Source organism: Camelus bactrianus, chromosome 11 (genome assembly GCF_048773025.1).
Source record: "Camelus bactrianus isolate YW-2024 breed Bactrian camel chromosome 11, ASM4877302v1, whole genome shotgun sequence".
Lineage (NCBI taxonomy): Eukaryota > Metazoa > Chordata > Mammalia > Artiodactyla > Camelidae > Camelus > Camelus bactrianus.
This window is the reverse complement of record NC_133549.1, coordinates 22,756,067-22,779,256: the sequence shown is the minus strand read 5'-3', so window position 1 is coordinate 22,779,256 and position 23,190 is coordinate 22,756,067. Positions and strand designations below refer to the sequence as shown.

General features: G+C 42.2%; 1 protein-coding gene and 1 long non-coding RNA gene across 2 annotated transcripts in view; one reads left to right on the top strand and one right to left on the bottom strand.

Annotated features, from left to right (window-relative positions):
* Positions 1–9,059, top strand: part of ABRAXAS2 (abraxas 2, BRISC complex subunit) — a 23,302-nt gene extending 14,243 nt beyond the window's left edge. Inside the window, exons 5-9 of the mRNA XM_010952791.2 lie at positions 1,514–1,704; positions 2,536–2,655; positions 3,189–3,273; positions 4,874–4,988; positions 6,896–9,059. Coding sequence (XP_010951093.1) covers positions 1,514–1,704; positions 2,536–2,655; positions 3,189–3,273; positions 4,874–4,988; positions 6,896–7,365 — 981 coding nt within the window. The 3' untranslated portion in view covers positions 7,366–9,059. The remainder of the gene's footprint in view (positions 1–1,513; positions 1,705–2,535; positions 2,656–3,188; positions 3,274–4,873; positions 4,989–6,895) is intronic.
* Positions 4,995–23,190, bottom strand: LOC141579066 (uncharacterized). The gene is made up of 3 exons (XR_012510071.1): positions 22,920–23,190; positions 6,443–6,631; positions 4,995–5,188 (listed from the first exon to the last, which is right to left on the bottom strand). It is a non-coding gene; the product is annotated as an uncharacterized LOC141579066 (long non-coding RNA).

Here is a 23,190-nt window from a genome sequence, read left to right as displayed (position 1 = left end):
GCCACTTGCAGGATTCTGTTAATCAGTAAGTATTTCATGAGAACAGCCCATGTGCTGAGTGCTGCTCAGGCCTCTGCAGGGATGCCGTGGGTCTGAGATGCGTCAAGTCCCGCAGAGGAGCTAATCCAACATAAAATAGAGAGTGCTGAGACCCCGTGTGAAATAAGCCATGTTCTTTGACGTTAGCAACTCTAGCCACTTGATAATTTTACTCACTTTTTTTTTAAGTAAAACTGCTTTTCACTCTTTCATGACCACCATTGTGTGAATAATGTGGAATGTTAAAGTTATTGAGTACCGTGGAAAAAGACAGGCAGACAGGTTCCAGATTTTGGCTGTCACTCATTAGCTCTGTGACTTTGGATGAAACATCTCTTTTGAAAAAAAGAGTTACACTGTCAGAAATGTTTGGGTTTTCTTTATATTTAAAGAATATCAGAATTAATTGCTTTAATATAATTGCTTTATTCTCAGTAGCACTCCCTAAGGGCAGGAACTGTTTCTTTGCTCCCTGTAGTTCCTTGCATGAGATATGAACTCAGTGGAGAAAACATTACCCATCTCCCAGGGTTGTTGTGACAATTAGTAAAAATATTTGTAATAGCCAGCTGGGGGCAAGAAAGAAGCTATATGAAGATTATTCTTCTTATAAAGGATAAAATTAATTATCTCTACAATGGAGATTTTCAAACTTTAATGTGCATTGGGAAGAAACTTGAGAACTTATCTTAAATTCAGATTCCTGGCTCTACCCTTAGAGATTCTGATTCTGCAGGTGTGGGTGGGGCCCAGGAGCACTGTAGCGAACTCCCAGATGTCTCTTACATCATCTGTCTTCCAGATGTCCAGCAGATCACACTGTGAAAGGTACTCTTCCAAAGTGCATGTCAGTTTAATTTGCTGACCAATTAAGTATGCTGCAGTCAGAGCTGACAAAGCGAAATTTTACAAACTGTTGTATTGAGGTGTAACTGACATGTGATAAACTGCGTATATTTAGACCTTTGATACATTTTGATATATATCTACATGCATGAAGCCATCATCAAAATAAGATAATGAACACACCTATCACTGCAGAAGTCTCCTCATGCCCTTTTCTTAGCCCCTCCTTCTCTCCTCTCCCTGGGCAGCCACTGCTTTATGTCACTATAGATTTCCTTTCATTTTCTAGAATTTTATGTGAAATAGAATCCTATAGCACATGCCCTTATTATTATTTTTGGTCTGGCTTCTTTCACTCAGCATAATTATTCTGGAATCCATCCGTGTCGTATATGTCAGTAATTTGTTCTTTTTTATTACCGAGCAGGATTCCACTGTGTGGATACCCCATGGTTTATTTATCCATTCGCCCATTGATGGACAATTAGGTCGTTTTCAGTTTTGAGCTATCGCACAGAAATCTACTACGAACATTTGTGTACAGGTGTTTGTGTGGCTGCGTTCAGAATTAAATTTGTAAGATTTCACGCAACCTTTAATACTTTTTTTTCTTCTGTTTTTGTTGTAGAAAGTTATCGGGTGGTACAGATTCCGGCGAAACACGCAGCAGCAGATGTCTTACAGAGAGCAGGTTATCCATAAGCAGCTGACGCGCATCCTCGGGGTGCCTGACCTCGTATTCCTTCTCTTCAGCTTCATCTCCACCGCCAACAATTCCACTCACGCTTTAGAATATGTTCTCTTTAGACCAAATCGAAGGTAAGGAAAGCATTCCCACCAGCCTCACGTAAACGAAAGATGCAGATACAAGTAACTGAGATTTATGACTTGGAAAACGTACATTTTATAGCATCTTTAAAGAAAAGTGTTTTTCTCCTTTAGCTAGTTTTCTTTGTGGTTAGAGTAGGCATTTTCCTGTCAGTTACATAATTTAAATTGTTTTTGAATCAAGAGGTATTAGCAAGATGTTAATTACGCATCAGTTCTTATAGAAGTAAACAGCTGGAAATTTGTCATTTGCTTCTCCATAATACATTATGTAGAAATACAGTTTTATTGCTCTCAAAGTCTGATTGTAATTTTAAAACATAGATTTCAAAGACAAAATTGTAAAACTGATCCACCTACTGGTTAATGAGGGTTTTGCATTGTGAACTTGTTAAAGAAAAAAAAAATCATGGTGTCTGTAAACAACAGAAAGGGTTCCCCCCAGAAATGTACTCATAGTAGAATAAATTAAATCACCATCAGTGAAAATAATTATTAATTGTTAAATAGCCATTTGTGAGATTTCACTAATCAGTAGGTCCTTGAGCACTTAAAACTTCCTCAGCACTCTGTCAGTTGCTGTGGAGATTAAAAAGATGCATCGGACATTACCTCTGCCCTCAAGGAGTTTACAGTTAAGTTTCTACTTTAAGGCAGGGGAGAAAATTGCTAATTCATGTATCCCTGGGTGGGTGTGGAAGTAGGTGCTCCATGAGACCTGTTACTAGTTCACCAGTGTGGGGGCTCAGACTCCTATTGCCAAGACCTGTCCTTCTAGCAGAGCAGTGCTTTTAACATGATCTCTCTCAATCCTCCCCACAGGTATAATCAAAGGATATCCCTTGCTATTCCCAATCTAGGCAACACTAGCCAGCAAGAGTATAAAGTGTCTTCAGTGCCAAATACTTCTCAGAGTTATGCCAAAGTTATTAAAGAACATGGGTAAGTTGAAAGGTAAAATAAATGTTTTTTTTTCCTTTCTTTTGTTAACAGTATTTAAAAGGTCTGTAGAGAAGTGCGAAGTCGTTTGATATGATTAACACTGAAAAATGCAGCAAGGTGATTCTCTAGCCCACCACCACTGTGCGTCAAAATCTTACGCCTACTGAGAGGAAGTTTACTTTTACCCGTACTTACTTTTTTAATCATTTACCACAATTTTTTTCTTTTTGCAGTAGATACAAAAGTTTCGATAGGGTATGTGTATTTCTGAGGATCTAAAAGCTTACTGTGGTCACTGAAAATGTTCAGAGCAAACTAGGAAAAAATAAAAATTTAAATTATTTTTCAGTTGTCTTGGTAACTTGGGTTCTCTTTTATTTTTCTCCTGTAATTCTAGGGGTCTGGGCATTATTGCTGAAACGCTGTCACCTTGGAGTTGTAGCATTAAGATTAAGGTAGAAATGATGAGAAAGTGTCTTCCAGTTCGTGGCAGTTCTAATCACTTTGTGAATCTTTTTTTGTCTGTCTTCTAGTACTGACTTTTTTGACAAGGATGGAGTAATGAAAGACATCAGGGCGATTTATCAGGTTTATAATGCACTTCAGGAGAAAGTGCAGGTAACTGATTTGTTTATTAATTTTCCTCTTATTTATATTGCCCAAATGCTTTTAATTGTACTTTAATTTTTAATCATCTCCCAACTGACAAATGAATTGTGGTCCAAAAAGCAGAATGTGCTTTCCCAAAATAGTATCAGATGTGTGGGGTAGTTACTCATGCCAGCCTACAAAAGCCTGTCTCCCTCATTGCGTGCCTGAAGTTGAGACTCTGAGGTCCAGTATTAATATCAGTATTTTAAATACTCAAATACTCGTGACCTCTTTAATGACAGTGTCTTTTCTAAGGAAGTGTATTTCTGAGTTTAAAGAAGGACTGCTGAGAACACAGCCATGCTCTTAAGTTGTGCTCTAAGTGGAGACCGCACCCAGAGGCACCCGTAACGCTCTGCTTCCTAATTCCAGTTCACTCACCCTGCCCCCAGCCGCCTCCCCCAAGTGGGAGGATGCAGCGGAGCCTGTTCATTCCTAGCCATTCATGCAACAAATATTTATGGAAACATCTCCTGCAAGCCAGGTCCTGAACTAGGTGCTAGCAGGACTTTCCCACGTTCTTTTCATCACCCCCGAAGTTACTCTTAGGAGTCATTTGCTGTAAAGCCCTAAGAACAAAAGAGCCTTTGAGGACGAGAAGGAAAGCAGTGGAGCTGAAGAAGCTGTCCCAGGCCTGGAGAAAGCCTCGCGTGAGGAGCACAGCCCCAAGGAGTAGAGAGGGATGAAGGCAGCTACTGAGGAAGAGGAGAGCAGATGGAGGTCAGCCTGGGGCGAAGAAGAAAGCGCGCAGAGGGCAGTTTCCAGTGTTAGTGTTCCCAGTTAGGGTCACGGTACACGTAGCCGCAGAAGGGACTCCATACAGCCTCACTCGCTGTGACCGGCCTCCTTGCCGGCGGTGTCTGGTATTTCTGCTATGGGAGGAACGTGCGGTGAAAAACAGCTTTTTGTCCTGAATTCATGACCATGCTATTTTCAGACTGTCGGCACTGTCTGGCAGGCTTCAAAGTGGCTCTTACACATTCATTGCCTGTCGAATAAGGCCTGTCCTGCAAACACCAATATCATATCAGTGCCCTGATAGGAATGGTTAAATTGCATTGATATGGTCTCAAATAGTTACCTTTTATTAAATCTTGACTTTGAAGCTTATTTTCTTTTTCAACTTTCCCTAATTAGAAATAGTTTCTGTTAAAAAAAAACTTTATGTCATCTGATTTTTGATTGTTGATTATAAATAAAAGTTGAAAGATTCTCATTCCTGTATTTTGTTCGTCCCCCCACACTAGACTGGTGTCAGATATTCCCTTTTCATGTCAGTAAAGATGAGTCAGCAAGGGGAGAGATGCAGTCTTTCCCATCTTACCCTCCTCTTTGGAGAATGTGTTCCCTAAATAGCATAATCATCTTAACAAAATTAAGAAAGCAGTTCATGGATAACAGTAATACTGGTCTCTTGGACCCTCGTGGTTTTGATCTGCCTTAGGTGTCTGCTTTCTTACCTGATAAAGTCTCCGGGCTCTTCCTAGGGTTGTGACCGATGCTGTCTCATGAGATGCCTCGTACTTGGATTTGAAACTAATTGTTCTTGTTGTCATTTTTCCCTCAGGCAGTGTGTGCAGACGTAGAAAAGAGCGAGCGAGTTGTTGAATCCTGTCAGGCAGAAGTGAACAAATTAAGAAGACAAATTACCCAGAGAAAGAATGAAAAGGAACAAGAAAGAAGTAAGTTTCCTATTAATTTTACCATTCAGTATCAGGGAAATGTCTGGTTTTAAACATCAAATTATACGATAAATTATGTGACTTCTTCTACACTCATCAAGCCCTGGGTGAGGCTTTTTGGGAGAGAGCATTCACTTGTCTGTAGGCTTTTCCAGAAGAGAAGTACTGTTCTTCATGGTATCTCTCTCAAGTCTCTGCAACTGGAAGAAAAAGAAGACCAAAGGGTAGAAAGGCTGAAGCAAGTTAGAATAAATCCCAAGAAGTGGTAAGATCTATTTACAGTGGATGTGACATTTCTCACTAGGTTAACCCTGGCACGCCCAGCAGGTAGGAACTGTGTCCTGTGTTCATTAGAGCCAAACAAAAGAGCTACTGAAAATTCTATTTTAATTTTATGTTTGATTCGTAAGCAGGGTCCCAGTGAAGGCTTTAACTGTCTGATTTTGGGTGGATGACTGGATACCGTTAAATTAAGGAACCAGCTGGTTGAGTAAGAATTAGGCCCGAGAGTCTGTTATATGAATTCCAGCATGGTAACAGACACATTTGCTGTAATGCCACCAGATTTAACATTTGTAAGTAAAATCTATAAAATGTATGGCAAATAATATCAAGTGTAAAAGAGATAAGGGTATAACCGACCTTTTCTAATTTAATAGGAATATTTGCAAACCAATTAAGATGTAGTTTATATTTCCAGGTAAATGATGTCTGAATCTTTTCTACTGTTAACATTTTTCTAGAAATAATCAGAAATGCAGATAGGGATTTATGCATAAGAAAGTTAGTTAATCACAACTTTATAATTCCAAAATCTTGGAAACAACCTGTTAGAGCAGTTGAATAAACAGCAACAGGATAATTGAGTACATTTTGGTGTATCTATATTATGGAATACTGTGCAGCCACTGAAGTGAATTTTTAATGACACGAGATAATATATAGCCTTATACAAAAACACTAGGATATAAAATGGTATAAACATATGATCTCTGCTCTGTTTAAAATACTTGTACACACAAACACACACTCAAGGGTGGATAATAAAACTGGAATTCGGAAAAACTGGGGAGCCTGATACCTAAAGTTACATCTTTAAACCCCAAATCTTGTGCTATTTTCACCAAAATTTTAACAGTGTTATGTGGATGATAGAATTGTGGATGACTTTTGTTTACTTTTTTCTTTTCTAAATTTTGTACGTGAGTATCATTTTTATGATATTTTTGAAATGTAGTTAAAAACAATTTAAAGGCCATAGACTCATAGATATGGGGCTATTTCAAGTTTACCACCAAAAAAATGCAGTAAAATTATGGCCTAAAAACTGGAAAACTGGCTATTTAACATAGGGCTTTGAACTTTTAAGGAGAAAGAGATGTTTAAGAATATTGTGACAGTCAGTTGTCAAGAAGTATGTCTTTTGATGTGAGGCCTGTCGAGGAAAAACTCACATTCAGATGACCATCAAGGGTGGTAAGGACTGTTTTATCCTTCTGTCCCCGCAGTCTTTGAGCACAGTGCACAGCAGGTGAGGGAACTAGCGCCAGGTTTGGAGCTAACAGACCTGTGTTATGAGTGTCAGGGCCCCCACTTCTCGCTGTCCTCTTAGTGAAGGCACGTACTCTTCCTGAACTCTGGTTCTGTGTCTGTATAATGGAAGCAACAATATTAATAAGGAAGACAATAATACTTCAGAGGCCTGCTTTGAGGCTTAAATGAATTAATGTATCGAAAAGTCTTTTGTCAATTATGAAGTACTATGCAAAAGTAAATAATTAATAATAACAATAAATTTCACTGCGTTGTTGCTGTTTTCCAGAAGTCAGGTTGACCATTTAATGTAGTGAAATGCAAAGCTGTGAAAATACAGAGAGTGTGACAGTTTTCTTCATATTTTCACCCAGGATTGCAGCAGGCAATGATGAGCAGACAGATGACGTCTGAGAGTTTGGAACCGGCCTTCAGCCCTCGGATGCCCTATCCTGGGTTCGCAGCTGGAGGGAGAAGTACACTCGGAGATGCAGAAGCCTCTGATCCTCCTCCGCCTTATTCTGATCTTCACCCAAATAATCAAGAAAGTACTTTGAGCCATTCTCGCATGGAAACTAGTGTCTTTATGCCTCGACCTCAAGCCGTGGGCTCCTCCAGTTACGCTTCCACCAGTGCCGGACTGAAGTATCCTGGAAGTGGGGCAGACCCTCCTCCTTCCCAAGCAGCAGCTGGAGACAGCGCGGAGGAATCAGACGACAGTGATTATGAAAATTTGATTGACCCTACAGAGCCCTCTAATAGCGAGTACTCACATTCGAGGGATTCTCGACCCATGGCACATCCGGACGGGGGCTCCAGGAACACTCAGACCTCCCAGATTTAACTAAACAAAGAAACTCTCCACTTAGCACTGTTTTTCTTAATCGCTTATTGGGAGTTTTTTGAGGACTTGATCTGGGGGGAGAATGGCTTTCTCCGACCCCTGGACTCCCAAGATGAGAGTCCTTGGGCACAGAACTTGTGGGAGCCTCACACCCGCGGGCCCTCGCCTGTGGACGCAGTGTGTAGGTTTCAAGACAGAATCATTAAGATAATCAAATTGTCCTAATTCTGGTGCGATTCGTGGATGTACTGGTAAATTTAGGCAAAGATAAACTTATCAACGTAGTTTCTGTTCTTTAAAATAAATTGGAATTTAGAGACTAAGCACAATTAGTCTATAAACGTTCTATAAATCAGAACCTTACCTCTTGCACTGTCATGCCTTGAAATTTACTTTTTCAAAGGGAAACTAGTTTAGCAGCAGCCTTCAAAGAACCTTCTTTCTATGATGAGCCAAATTCGTCTTTGCCAGAAAAGAAATTTTGATAATTCCAAGAAGCCTGATTGGAGCAAATCAGAGGTACCTTCTTTTGTCTGCATGGCTTTGTGAGATCAAAAGAGAGGGCTTTGTTTCAACTTTTTTCTACTAGCCTGATATGTATTGTCACTTAAAATGGTTGCCTTTAAAAAAAAAAAAATGTAGAAATACTAATTACCAGTAAGTAATCATCCAAATAAGTATGTCATGAAATAAATGACTTATTTTTCTTTTGGGGAACTACAGTGACTGCTATGTTGCACTGGCCACATTTATGGTCTCTGTTCTGGAGTCTTAAATGAAGGACACACAGCAGTGGGTGACAGAAAGGAGTTATGTTCCAGACCTGAGTTTTATGATGAACAGATTCCAGACACAGTGGATTTAGCCAAGTTCATACATAAGGAATATAACCCGTTTAGATCTTCTGACAAATCCTAGTGTTAGTTTTATTTGCAGAAGAAAGACATTTAATGAACTGGGAATCTCATGGTGAGTAAAGATTCGTTTTAAATCTGAATCACCATACTTTTTTTTTTTTTTCAAGTTGCCATTTGGAAGATAGCTGCAGAATGTGTAAAGACTGTTGGGGTGCACTTACATTTTTATTTAATTACTGCTTGTTTTCTAGTTTTGCCCAGAATGTGTGAAACCACTGAAGACATTCTTGAGTGTGGTATGTTCCTGGTTTGGAAATGACAAGCCCCCCATCCCTTCCCCGCATTTATGAGGAGGTCAGCCCATGAAGTTAATACTTTGGAGTATGACTGCCTTTCCTTTGGACTAGTTAAAACCTGTAGGAAGAAGGAAGTTGTTCAAGAGGCTTAAAATCCAGGTTTTGAAACAGTGGTTTCATTTTGTAGGAGAGAAGTTTAGTCTGACTGGAAATGGAGCGCTCAAACTGCCATTCTCAGACGTCTGCTCTGTGGGGTCTGGACCTTCCTGCTCTCCAGTTCTGTTGGCCTTAGACCACTGCCATTTGATTTGAAATGTTGCAGACCACTTTATCTGCTAATGTGTTCCCGTTTTTATCAGCTACCTTCTAGCGGCTTCAGCACCAGTGTGAATTTAATTTTTTTTTAAGTGCCATTGCCATCTCTTCTGTTCAGATTTTGACATTCAGGAAAATATTTTTATTTTTATGCCATACCGAAACCTACAATGTATATCTGACAAAGCAGTTAAATGTGACAATAAAAACTTATTTAATCATGGTACCATTGTTTTAATGTCTGTCTCAACACCCGACAAGGTCTTGCCTCAGTTTACTCATTCTGGCAGTTCTTAGTCAAAAGGTGTGAAAACTCATCTCCATACAGGTTTTGTTTTTTTTTTTTTGTCACGCTGGTTTCAGGGAAAATCCAAGAAAACAATTTACTAAAACGTTTCTGTTTTCAAGAATGTGTTGAATATCAAGTTACCAAGAGAACTGAGTGTCAGTTGAGTGTAAAATGGAATCTTAGTCCCCAAAAGGTACCTTTCACATAAGCACTGATCTTGTTTGAAGAGTCTCCTTAGCCTGAATCACCTAAGGATTGAGATATCGTAGAATTGGGTGCCCTTAGAGTGCCTCTGGAATTACGGAATTGCTTCAGAATGAGCGTCTGCTGGCTAACAAGTATGTCCTGAATTCTGCGAGGGCCGTTCTAGTTGAGTGCTGTATCTCTTCCAGAATCCAAGGTGAGAGTCTGTTTACCAGGATTTTAAAACGTGGGTTGTAGCCTTTTAGGATCCTGCTTTGTATCTCCAACTAATTTAGAGAAAAGAAGACTGGATTCTCTTAACTTACTTAGAAGTCTGGAAGTGCTTAGTAACATGTTGTACTTGGTCTTTCTGGAGAAGTAAAAACAGAAATCTCATCCCCAAACATTCAAACCCTAAAGATATATATTTTAAAATTCTAGACACTGTAGGGCAGTGACCATAACTGCTTTAATAAAAAGATTTAACTTGACCGTCTTCTGAATCTGTATTTTAAGGAGGTTAAAAAAAAGAATAAAATTAAATAGTAAAATAAAATTTAATAATAAAATTAAAATACAATAGAAAGAAGTAATGGTTATTAACTGTGTTCTGGGTCTGATTTGCCTTGACTGTAGATTTCATTTCAGTTACTAAAATCTTCACTCTGTTACAAGGTTCTGCCTCATCCATTCCCACAGCAAACCTTAATTCTGCTAGACAGAGCGCCTGAAGGCAACCGGTTCTGCAAATGTGGTGCTAATAAATAATGGAAAATGTTTACTTTTCAACTTTATGACAAACAGATTTGGGAAAAGCTCTGGAACTTAACTGCCTTCTTTCTTACAGTGATTTTTGTGATACTGTAAGTAAGACAGGAGAGTCAGGACACAGGGTCCATCCAAATTGGGTTTACTCTGGGGCTGCGCTGATCCCTAGAGGTTGGGGGAGGGGCGCCCTCTAGCAGTGAGGCTTTGGAACATCCACAGGGAGATGTCCCGATATGCTGCCCAGGGGTCCAGAGTGTAGCACTTGGAAGTGGCCTTCTGTTGGTGTAGATTTAGCAAAAAGCAGTTCATTACAGCATTTTTTAATAGCGAAAAACTGGAAATGAATGCTAATGATACTGGGATGGTTAAGTTTTGGTACTCACACAGAAGAAATAGTCTGCAGCTACTAAAAATGTTGGGGCAGAAGTCAGAAAGATTTCTTGACATGGAAAGACGATTTCTAGATACCACATGAAGAAAGCCACGTTTCCAGATAGTATGTAAAGTATGATCTGATTTTTGTGGTGGGAAAAATGTGTATTATAATATTCCTGTTGATAGAAAACAATCTAGACGGATTCACTAAAGTGGTATCATCGTTGACCCTAGATCATGGCAATTCTTCCATCCTTCACTTTTTTGCATTTTCTAATATTTCTGTAATAAGTGTGTAACAAAAGACTTCAGAGATGTTGGGTCATTGGCTACATGAATTATTTCACACCCACCACCCTCGAGGTGACTCTGGAAACGCTCGGTTCTCTGGGTCTCGTCACCACCACACATCAGTTTTTTTAGACTTGTGGCCAATGTAAGATCAGCCTTGTTGATGCTGCTAACTTCCCTGCATCCAACTTTTATTTTATTTCCAGATGAAGTCATGTACTTACACTTTGTTTCGCATTGACACTGATTTTTTTCCCCTAATAAACCTAGAGCCAATTCCAACTTTCTTAGTTCAGAATCCATTTCCTAAATTTCCAAGAAGCATTTAAGAAATGCTTTCTGAGATTGAAAGTGGTTCCAAACTGAAGCAATCACTAATGCTATTTCTCTAAGGCATCAGTGCTCACTACAAAATGGGATTTTTGGAGTCTCAAAATGTAAGAATGATTTCCTTGGTCTTGAAGATGACTCTGACATTCATGTGTCCTGCTTGCTGTTATTCTTAACAGGGTGCCCTCCCTACTCCGGGAGCCTTAGATTGTGTTAGGTGTTAGGAGGGGTAGACCCTTGATAGTCCAGTCCACATACAAACAAGTCCACGAGGTGTTTGATTCCAAAACAAATATATGCTTGCTTGGGACTTTTGCTGTGGCCAACCAATTGTGGGCACTGCTTTATAGAGCTCGGGGCTGTTAGTCATTCATCTTGACTGATTACAAACAGATGTGGCTTAGCTGTACTAAAATGTGGATCATCCAAAACACCTTTCAGACAGTTTGAGTATGGGTATGTTGGAGAAATTTGGAGACGATAAGTACCACTCTCTAGAGATACCGTTGGCCCTCCATATCTGCGAATTCTGCATCTGTGGATTCAACCAATCTCAGATTGAAAATATTCAGAAAAAAAATTTCTAGAAAGTTCTAAAAAAAATCTGGAAATAAAAAAGCCACACTTGAATTTGCCATGCACTGGCAACTATTTACATAGTATTTACATTGGATTAGGTATTATAAGTAATCTAGAGACGATTTAAAGTATAGGGGAGAGGGGACGTTATAGCTCCGTGGCAGAGTGCATGCTTAGCATGCATGAGGTCCTGGGTTCAATCCTCAGTACCTCCATCAAATAAATCAATCCGATTACCTCCTCCCTTCAAAAAAATTAATTAAATAAATAAAGTATAGAGGAGGATGTGCAAAGGTTATATGCAAACACTACCATTTTATTAGGGACTTGAGCATCCTTGGGTTTTGGTATAAGTGGGGAGGGGTTGAGATACTGAGGGATGACTGTAGTGAGTCCACGGTAGATCCCTGGCACAGTGAGACGGACAGTTGAGGCTGATTTTATGCAGCTTGAATCCTTAAAAAGTTCTGCATCTTCTCAATCTATGTATTATTTAAGGCCCAGCTCAAATGTCACATCCTTTAGGAAACCTTTCTGACTCACCTGGAAGGACTACACAACCTGAGTACCTTCTCCAAACCTCTGTCTGGCATCTTGCACATACATTGGCATAGCACTCAGCACATTATAGGGAGTTACAGGTCATGTGTCTGACTTGACAGTAGGACATGAGGCCCTCGAGGGCAGGAGAAGGACTCAGGCATCTCAGAATTCCCGGCACCAGCACAGGCCTGGTGAAGAGTGGGTGTCAATAAATAATTGTTGCTTGAATGTTGAATGAAGGAGGGGGATCCAATAAAACTGACCAGAGATACACTAATTCTTGAAGAATTAGGCAAGAAGACAGAGATTATCATCTGAGAGGTTACTAGTAAAAATTTTGACTTCTTTAAACTGTCCTTGTTATGAAACGCTTCCTGACAGTTTCCTGCCTAGGCCTGTTGGGACCATTACCCAGTGCCCAACGGTAGGCCCAAGCTCAGCTGAGCCTAGAGCAAGATAGATGACTGAGAGCCAGATTTCCCTTCAGGGCCTCCATTATCTTATCTGTAAAATGGACTCATGGGTGATGCTGCTTGCCCTGCGGGGTGGTTAAGAGAATAGCTGAGAAACATTTTAAAAAGCCTTTGTAAACTGTAAAGCCTCACGGAAGCAATTACATGATAGCTGGCCAGATCTCATTTTAACATCTTCCCAGGTAAAGTGCCCTGAGAGGCCAAGGCCATCTTGAAGAGAGTCGCGCTAAGTCCCCTGGAGAAACCTACAAGGCCAGGAAAGCAGTCCCATGAGTTTTTAGCACTGATGGTGTTTTCCTCCAAGGCCAGGATGGGGTTCTCCCACCACATGTGAAGGCAAAGCTTCCAAAGTGGCTCCCGCAACTGTCTCCAGCAGCAGGACAGAAAGGTGCTACCGTTTAGAAACAGCTGCTGTTTTAAAGTTCGTCCTTCAGCCGTTTCGGAAAATAATTTATAAACTTTCACTTGGGCAAACGAGTGTGAGTGAACTTAGAAAGTTAAGATAGCAGAAAGGTATTTTACCCTTTAAATGAGTTGTGAAAATATTGTGATCTGTTTTACAAAGTTGGCTGCACTGGCACGTGCTTGGTGTGCTGTGAAGTCGCCATCAGTAATTATGGGATTTGGGTTTGGACTAGTTGCCAACACATATTCAGGGTTTAGCTGTGTTTGACTTCACCATCTCCAAATCATTCACTCATTCTTTTTTATTTTTTTCTCTCTCTTTTTTTTAACATGAACGTTTTAAAGATACACAAAATAGAATAACATGAAGCACTGTTTTCCTCCCTCACCTTCAAGGATTATCAATTTGACACCCTTGCTTAACCTACCGCTTTTTTAAAAGTAATTATTGCCATGTTCTTTTGAAATATACCTCCAACATCTCATCCTTTTGCCAATTCGTAAATACTTCTGTGTGTATGTCTAAAAAATAAGGGCATTTTCTTACATAATCACATCGTTATTACCCCTAATGAAATTCATAATTCCTTAATATTATCAAGTACTTTTCGCATGTTCCAATGTCCTTGGTTGTCTCCAAAATCTTTGTTTACAGTGGAAAGATCTCACTATCACCTGTTAATCAAGTGACTAATCTTAACACCACTAACAGGGACCCAGAATGTCATCTTGGGCCTCCTGGTTATGAGTGCATGTCACCTATGAAGTAATCTTACTCATTTTCTAACTGAATCAAATCAAGTCTTTAAGTCTAACTTCCAGTTTACAAGAAATACATGAGATCAAGTTAAACAATATCACGAGGAAGCAATCAGACAGATCCAGAGCGTGGGACATTCTACAAGGTGATTGGCCTCCTTTCTTCAAAACAGTCAGTGCCATGGTGGGGGAAAAAAAAGGGTGGAAGGACCATTCTGACTAAAAGAGATTATAGAAACACAGCAACCTCGATTGGCTTTGACTTTGAAAAACACTATACATTAGGGGAAATTTGAATAGGGACAGGGCTAGATGATACTAGAGAATTATTGTGAGTTTTCTTAGGCACAATTATGATGTTATGGCTATGTGAGAGAATCGCCTGGATTTTAGCAAATACAGGCTGTATGTTTAGGGGTGAAAAGTCATGATGTCTACAACTCGCGTTCAAATGGCTCAAAAACCACATATACAGAGAAAGACGATATGGCAAAGGGTAGCAGCTACTGAACCTAGGGGATGGGTATCTGAGTGTCTGTTGTAGTATTCCTTCTACTTTTCTGTCTGTTTGAAAATTTACATAATAAAAAGCTGGGGGAAAATAAAAATAAAACAGGGCTGGTGATAATGCCTACTTCACTGTTTCACAGGCAGGATGATATTAAAAATATTCAATGACTGACATGGAATATGAATAAATATAAAATCAACAATTAATGTATTTTCTTTTATTCTTAAAATAACCTAAGATATATAAAGATACTTCACATATATGAAACGAAGGGGTACATATCATCATATAAATTATTCACCCCATTATTCCAACAATTTCCAAATTATTTTTTGATGTTTAGAAATCGTCAGTGTGATCTTTTGTTTGGCACATCTGTCACTAGCTAAATGGCGCCCCTGTCTGGGCCATGATCTGACCCATCATCTGACTTAGAAATTGCATCAAACTTTTCCAGTGGTTTTCTTGCCAAACTAATAGCGGTTGGGTGACATACCGTCTAAGTAGAGAATCACTTTTATCATTAACAACTTGCTCTGGACACTGGAATCTCTCTCAGCTAAACCCAAATCGCCTACCTTTGGAATTTTTCTTGCTTTTATCATAGAAAAGTTTTTATATAGTCAACTTCTCTACTATCAACTGTCTTGAAAATATTTTGTCAGAATGTCACATAAGGTGGCTAAATTTTATTAATTTTTGTGCAGTCACACATTCATGTGTGTGAATCTACAACTGCTTGAGCATCTGCCGTGTCAGGCAGTGTTAGGTGCACCAGACAGAGTCCCTCTGTTAGTGGACATGTTGTTTCCTGCCCCCTCCCCTTCCCTGTGGTCCTAGAAGGGCTCTCAGAGGACACCCCAATCACGGCGATGGGCACATGACCGAAACTAGGCCAATCTAGAAATTTGTCTTGAGTAGAGATGTACAGAGTTGGAAGGTGGCTGGTGAGTCACCTGGTGGCCATAGCTGGAGAGAGGCCTCGAGGTTTTCCTTCTCTTGAGATTCCTGGAGATGTCCTAGCTCCTGCCCAGCCCAGCCCTGAATCTTCCCAGTGCATCCTGTTTTCTTGCCAAAGTTAGAAAAGGTTAGTTTTTATTCCTTGCAACTATAAAATCCTTGCTAATATACAACCTTCAAGGAATTTCCAGTCTAGAATTCCAAAAAGCACCAGAAAGCACCCAACAGAGGTCCCCCAAGACCCCTAGAGGGTATCAGAGTTCATTAATTGTCTAGAGGTACCAGAGTTTATTAATCCAGGTGACCAGTAGTTTTGGGACTGAGTATGCAAGGGAGGAAATTGTGGCAGGTGAGGCCCACTGTGGCTGGAACATGGATGCTTTCCTCATAGTGCATGGGAGCTGGTCTAGAGGTCACAAGATGCCCACAGAGGGATGTCCATCTTGAGGGAGATATGTGAGGATGGGGTCTTGGTTTTAGGAGGCCAGAAACCACACATGGAGCAAGTTACTGGTGTACTGGGTCCCATCACTTAGCTATGCAACCTTCTGAGCCTCAGTTTACTCACCTTTAGAATGGGCTGATACAGATACCCAACCCAACAGGGTTGTCATGAGAATTACCTGAGAGGATTCAAGACAGGTCTTTGTGAACTGTTATGCACTGCCCCCAGAAAATCCGCATTACTACCCCAGTAAGCCCCCCCCCCCACCTGCCCCTGCCTCCGTTATTTAGAGGAATGCTATTCTAACTTAGGTTTCTTCTGGTCAAAACCCAGAGCAGATTCCCTTCCAGAGGTGAGAAAGATGAAACATCTTCCACTCAACCGGGGACACAGTCTACCTGAGGGCTTTCTCCTCGTCCCTTTTCCACCCGAGGTCAAAGAGTATTTCCGGATCCTCTCAAAACAGAAGCACAGGGCCTCCTATTCCCAAGCCAGCCTCTCTTACTCGGTGGCTGGCGATCCCATCCTTCTGCTCCTGTTTCAGCCACTGCACGTTGTTGAGAGGTTCCGAGCTCCCAGGTGGGCATTTCCGGCTACACTGGTGGCAGTACAGCCTGCATGCCAAGCCCAGGGGCCCGTCACTGACAGTTCTCCAAGTGCCGTCAGGTGCTGAAGTCCCCTGGGACCAGCAGCATTGGGAAAGAGAAGGTGAGTAGTTCCTGGAGGGTTGCCACTAATTCGGTTGGCTAATTCATCCTGGTTTGCCAGGACTTCCCGGTTTTAGCGCTGAAATTCCCACATTTGGAAACTTCTCAAGATGTTTGCTCCCCCTACCACTGGTCTCTAAACTGAACTCAAGGATCTAAATGGTATTTATGGACTGGTGATTTTGTAGGATCAAAATCCCTGGTGATTTTCCCAGCCTACTTTAACAGCCTGTTCCTCCCGGGGGGGAATTGCAAAGCCTGGTAACATCCCGGGCCAATCAGGGCTAGTAAAACTCTACATTGAATGTATCCACTGGTAGGCTGTATAGATAAGAAGAAATGAGCGTGCCTTGATGAACAGTGACATCAGTTAAAGAAAAACCAAAGGTGAGAAATCCACTGGGCATAGGGTGGGATGGGAGAGTGAACAGACCCGTCCTGCCTCCGTGGGATGTTTTTTGCCAGTCGGGGTCCGCCAGGTAATCAGGACCAACTCGCCTGTCACATGGTGTTCTTCAAGAGTGACCCTTGCATTCTTGTTCCTTTTGGAACAGAGGCACCCTCTCTGCCTTCCCCTCGGCTTCCCCGACCATCTGTCCAGGCCATCAGCTCTGGTCCAGCTGGAAGGATTCCCGTCCATGCAGTCCTGGCTTCTCTCCTGAGCCCCCTTCCCCCAGCACACCAACTGGCCCAGGGAAGCACTGAGACTTGCTGCACAAACTCGTTCCCTGTGTGGTGGTGATGGAGACCCCTCCTATGGAGCAGTGACCTCAGGGGCTTTCTGGTCACCTCTCCTAGGCCTGGAAAGTACCTTAAAACAGCACCATGAGGTGGTCTTTGGAATCAGGATCACCTGGTATTTGAATTCCTTAACTATGTGCCCTGATCAAGTTACTCAACCTCTCTGAGCCTCATCTGTAGGTAGAGATAAAAGGTAACAGCTTTTTCACAAGGTTTTTAGGAGGATTAAGTCAGAGTATATGAGATCCTGAAAACAAAGCCCCAAAGGCAACAGATACTGATAACCTGTGACTAAAGTTGTCTCAAACTACGTCTTCATCCCAGACATGCAGGTTTGCAGATAATACATCAGCATGCACTGGTGCTGGGAGCATTTCCACAGATGGGGGCCCCCATGGAAGAGTCTGGGAGACACAATGAGATACGAAGACCCTCAGGGGGCTCTGGTTGCCTCTTTCTCAGTTTATCTGTTGACTACATTGGTCTTTGGGTAATAAAAAAAAAGGTCATGAAACCACAGACTGGTCTAGCCCAGCACTGCCCAGTAGAACTTTGTGTGATAATGAAAATGTTCTGCATCTGCACTGTCCAATATAGTGGCCACTAGCCACATTGTGGGCTAGCACGATGGAAGAGCTGAGTTTTGCGGGTTTTGGAGGGGGAGGGCATAGCTCAATGGTAGAGTGCATGCTTAGCGTGCACAAGGTCCTGGGTTCAATCCCCAGTACCTCCATTAAAAATAAATCATGAATAAATAAACCTAATTACCTGCCCCCCTCCAAAAAAAACTGGGTTTTTCTATTTATTTAGTTTTAACTAATTTGAATTTAGAGTTAAACAGCCACGTGCCAATATATGGCTACCATGTTGGGCAGCACAAAACACTAACCCCTTGTGTCCTAAAGAGGGGACTGAGGCAAGGGCAGCCCTGTGATGGGCCCCAGGCCACAAAGCCAGTGAAAGCAGCAGAGTAACCAGGCCTCCTGCCTCCTCTTTCAGCTGTGTCTGCTTCAGACCATCGCAGGCTCAGAATGTCAGCTCGGTAAGAGATCAGCTCGGGCAACATTTGTCCCAGATTGAAGGAAACAAAGAACAGGCTGGAGCATTCACTCGGGAGCCCCCGTGGGGTTTGGCACCCTGCACAGGAAGCTTGGCTGTCCTCGGCTGGGCCTGCAATGCCCTTTGTGGTGTCCTGGCACCACAGATGTGGGCGGGCCAGAGCTGGGCAGGGATCAGGGCACCTCCCCTGGGCAGCGGCGATCTCGGTGACCCCATTCCGGACCCGCACCTGCCTTCCCTGCCCCAGCTTGGACAGGAAGGGTAGGATCAAGGTGGAGGTCAGCCACATCTCTGCAGCTCACGCACACAGCCCACCTGCCCGTTCCCTAGGCCTGCCCACTCAGAGGTACGCAGGTGGAGGATCAAATTAATCCCCGCTCTTTATCCGGAGTTTGGCATTCAAATCTCCACCCACCCAGGGAGAGTGGGCACGGAGTGACGAGTGAGGCTGAGTGACATCCAAGCCCTCAGGAGAAGGGGGATGGTGCGAGATCGCTGGCACCTTTCTCCAGCCATCTGTTCCCGACCAAATCCAGCCTGAGTGTGCTTTGCCGATGCTGGGAAATTGTGCTCCAGGCTCCTGGAGACCTGGTGGGACCAATTGTCGCCCCATTTCCTTGGTGGTTGGGGGAAGTGGCATCTTCTCTCCTTCCTCCCTCTCTCTTTTTTTATTCTCCACTCCCTCCCTCTTCCCCCTTCCCTTCTCTATTGTTTGAGTAAATTTTTTATCAAAGTGTAACATACATACAGAAAAGGACACCATTATAAATGTATGGATTGCTGAATTTTCAAAAGCATATGTTCCCATGAAATCAGCACAAAGAACTACTCAGATTGTGGTGATCATTTTCCAGTAGGTACAGATAGTGAATCATGATGTACACCTGAAACTAATAGAATGTCATATGTCAATTATACCCCAATTTTTAAAAAAAATGCACCTTAGAATGCCCCTCTCAGCCACTACGCCTACTCTCCTGACCCCTCACCGTTATGGACTGGATGTTTGTGTCCTCTCAAAATGCGTATGTTGAAACTCTAATCCTCAATGGCATAGTAGTTGGAGGTGGGGCCTTTGGGAGATGATTAGGGTTAGATTAGGTCATGAGGGTGGAACCCTTGTGATGGAATTAGGGTCCTTATATAAGAGGAGACATGAGAGCGCTTGCAAACCAGGAAGAGGATCCTCAGCAGAACCTGACCATGCTGGCACCCTGATCTCAGACTTGCAGGCTCCAGAACTGTGAGCAGTACATTTCCATTGTTTATAAACCATCCGGTCTATGGTGTTCTGTTAGAGCCGCCAAAGCTGACACCATAAGCTAATTTACCATACATTAACTTTGTGTGTTTATAAGCCTGTCTATTCAACGTTATATTTGTAAGATTCATCCACGTTGTTGAGGGCAGCAACTGTCTAACTGTGGATGGGTGCTGGAGAGTTTTCTCGGGGGTGGTGTGCAAATAATGCAGATCGGAACACCCTCATCATGTGTTTTGGTAGACCTACATCCACATTTCTTTTGGGTACGTATCTGAGAGAATTGCTAGTTACGGAGTCTGTAATTGTTCAGCTCTGGTAGATACAGCCAACAATTTTTGAGTGTTGTCATCCCAATTCATATTCCCAGCAGCCAAGTATGAGAGTTCTAGGAGCCCCACCCTCACCCCAGACTTGCTATTGTCAGTTTAAAACATTTTAGCCCTTGTGGTTAGTGTGAGTGGCAATCACTGTGGTTTGAAATTCGCTGCCTCCAAACTAGTGAGTTTGAGCATGATTCTCTGTGTCTGTGGGCCATTCGAATAACGTCTTTTCTGAAGTTATTGTCTGAGCCCATTTTTCTGTTCTGTTGTTTGCCTTTTTCTTTTTGATTTGTAAGAGTTCATATATATCCCAGACACGCAGTAAAAATATATGTGTGTGTGGTATGCATGCATATACACACATATATGCAACCATCTATCTTCTTTTTCCAGCTTAATGGCTTATTCTTTTTCTCTCTTAAAGGTGTTTTTGCTGAACAGAAATTTAAATTTTTAATTTAATCCAATTTACCAATTGTTTTCCTCTTTGGTTAAGTGCTTTTCGCATCTGGTTTAAGAAAACTTTACCTATCACAATGCCATGAAAAGTTTTTGCTGAGTTTTCTTCTAGAAGCTTTATTGTTTTACTTTTCATATTTTGGTTTTTGCCTGTGGTGTGAAGTAAGGGTCAAAGCTTTTATATGTTATATGGCCTAAGGGTCAAAATTTATCTTTTCTCTATGAATAACCCATGGACTCAGCACCAGTAATTAAAAATAATCTTTTCCCCATAACATCCCATTGTCACATTTGTTTGTCATAAGTCAAATGCACGTAGTGTGTCTGAATTTTCATCTGTTTTCACAGTTGATATCTGGTAGTGTAGATCCTTAAGCTTTGTCCTTCTTGGCCATTCTTGGCTCTTTGCGCTTCCATTTAAACTTTAGAATTCACATCCCCCCCAAAATCTTGCTGGGATTTTGGTCACCTTGATCCTATGGATCAGTTGGAAAGAGCTGACATCTTTACAATACTGAGTCTCCTACTCCACAAGCCAGATGCACCCATCCATTTATTTAGGGCTTTATTCATTTCTTGCAACACTGACAACGTTCTGTGTAGACATCTCGCCTATCTTTCATTAGTTTTATTCCAAGGCATTTGATGTGGGGGGTGTGTGTGGGAGGTGTGCTTGCACACATAATATTATAAATAGTAGTATTTATGAATTTTATTTCTACTGGTTTGTCACTAGTGTACTGAAATACAACTGATTTTTGTTGATACTGACCTTGTATTCGGCAATCTTGCTAAATCTCTTATTAATTCTAAGAGTTTGTCTACAGGTTTTTTGATTTTCTATGCACACAATCATGCTTCCTGTGAATAATGACTGTCATATTTCTTCCCTTCCATCCTGCATACCTGTTACCCCTCCTACCTTTCGCTCTTGCCTGTACCTCCAGGTAATGCTAATGCTAAGTAGAAGCGTTGGTAGGATACATCCTGAGTTTGTTCCTGAACTCGGGGAGAGAGCTTTCAACATTTCACATTTACTAAGGTGCTTTTTTTGCAGATATTCCATCAGATTGAAGAGGTTTTCTTACCTTCCTATAACCTTCTAATCCTAGTTTTCTGAGAGTTTTTATTACTGTGAATAAAGATTGAATTTTATTAAATGTGTATGATTTTACCCCTTATTTAGTTTAATGGAGTACAATACATTGATCTTTTTTAATGTTGAAACGATCTTTCATTTGTAGCATAAACTTTCTTGTCTGGCATTATCCTTTTCATATATCACTCGATTTAGCTTGCTAATATTTTGCTAAGGGATTTTGCGTCAGTGTTCATGAAAGATTCCTTCGTAATTTTCCTTTCTTGTAATGTCCTTATCAGGTTTGGAATCAAGGTTATGTTGGCTTTACAAGATGAGTTGGGCAGTGTTTCATGTATTTCTATTTTCTGGAAGAGTTTGTGCCAGACTGGAGTCATGTCTTCCTACATTGTTTGAAAGAATTCTCTGGTGAAACCAGATGGACCTGGAGTGTGTATGTGTGTGTGTCTGTGTGTGTCGGTTTTGCCCAGTTTTTCTAGTTGTTTCCAGTGGGAAAAACGCTACTGCCTTTGAGCTGGAAGCAGAATTCTCTGACCATCTCTTAGACTGAGCTTTGCTGCAAGTGGCTGAAAAAATGAAACGTGAAGAACTTGAATCCCAGCTTCACTTGTCCCGACAAGATGCAAGTCTGGGCAGTGGGCTCGCTACCCAGTGGTCTCGGGCCCACACGCGGAGCAGGGGGCAGGGTGGTTTGGCAGAAGGATCAGGAGCAACTGGGCCCATCAGACTAGGGAATGAATTGTGTCTTAGCAATCTTACTCTCGGTAAGACCTTGAGCTAGCTACCAAGCTTATTTCTTTATCTGTGAAATAGGGACCATACCCCCTACCTCGCTGGGATGCTGTGGGAACTAGAATTTGCCCAATGCATGTGAAGTAGGTAGGACTGGTTAGACTCTAAGGCAGCCTTCAAGAAACGGATGATAATGAAATTGTTAAAATCACTACACCTCAATCCTCAGCATTTTCCAGACCACCAAAGACCTGTAAGGGCTGAGGCCTGGCTGGCCCAGCTGCCAGAATGAGGCTGGTCCCATCCTGCAATGGGCTGCCCTTCTCAGGCCATGGGCAGGCGTGCTGTTGAACCAGGACCCTTTTAGGGACGGCCTGTGGGCACGTGTAAGGCAGCCCTACCAGGATCACAGCCCAGGTAAGGCTTGACCTCTGACCCAAAACAGAATCCTGGGCAAGTGCCCAACCTCTTCCAGTCTAAGGCAGTGCAGGGCCTGCTGGCTGAGCCTTGAAGTCCTGCCTTTGTGAAACAGTCTGTAACTTGGCCCCGTGGCGGGGATGGAGCTAGTTGGCTCAGCGGCACCAAATTCACACCTGAAAGCATTTGGCCTTGGATTTGTGAATCCAAACTATCAATTCCATGAAAGGACGTTTATCAATGGTTCTCCACCCTGGCTGCACTCTATATTAATCCTCAGGGAGTGTTAGCTGTAACAACACCAGGCCCCAGCGCCGGGGTGCGAATCTCCCTGGTCTGGAGTGGGGCTGGGGCCACTGGTATAGTTAGGAGCTCACCTGGTGCTGTAACGAGCAGTCGGCACGGCCATTCACGTATGCAGCCCACTGAGGCAGGCGGGGCCCCCGGGCACCTCGGTCCAGGCTTCGGGGGAAGACTTGGGCCAGTAATGACAGGGTGGCAAACAGGCTCTATTTCCGGCCCTGGCCACTCTGCGGCTGTGGCCTGACACTCCATTCCCTTTTTTAGAGCACAGCATGGCAGTGAGCCAGCATCCCAGCCCTAAACCAGGGCACGCCGGTGGGTGGAGTCAGGCCTGAGTGACCGCAG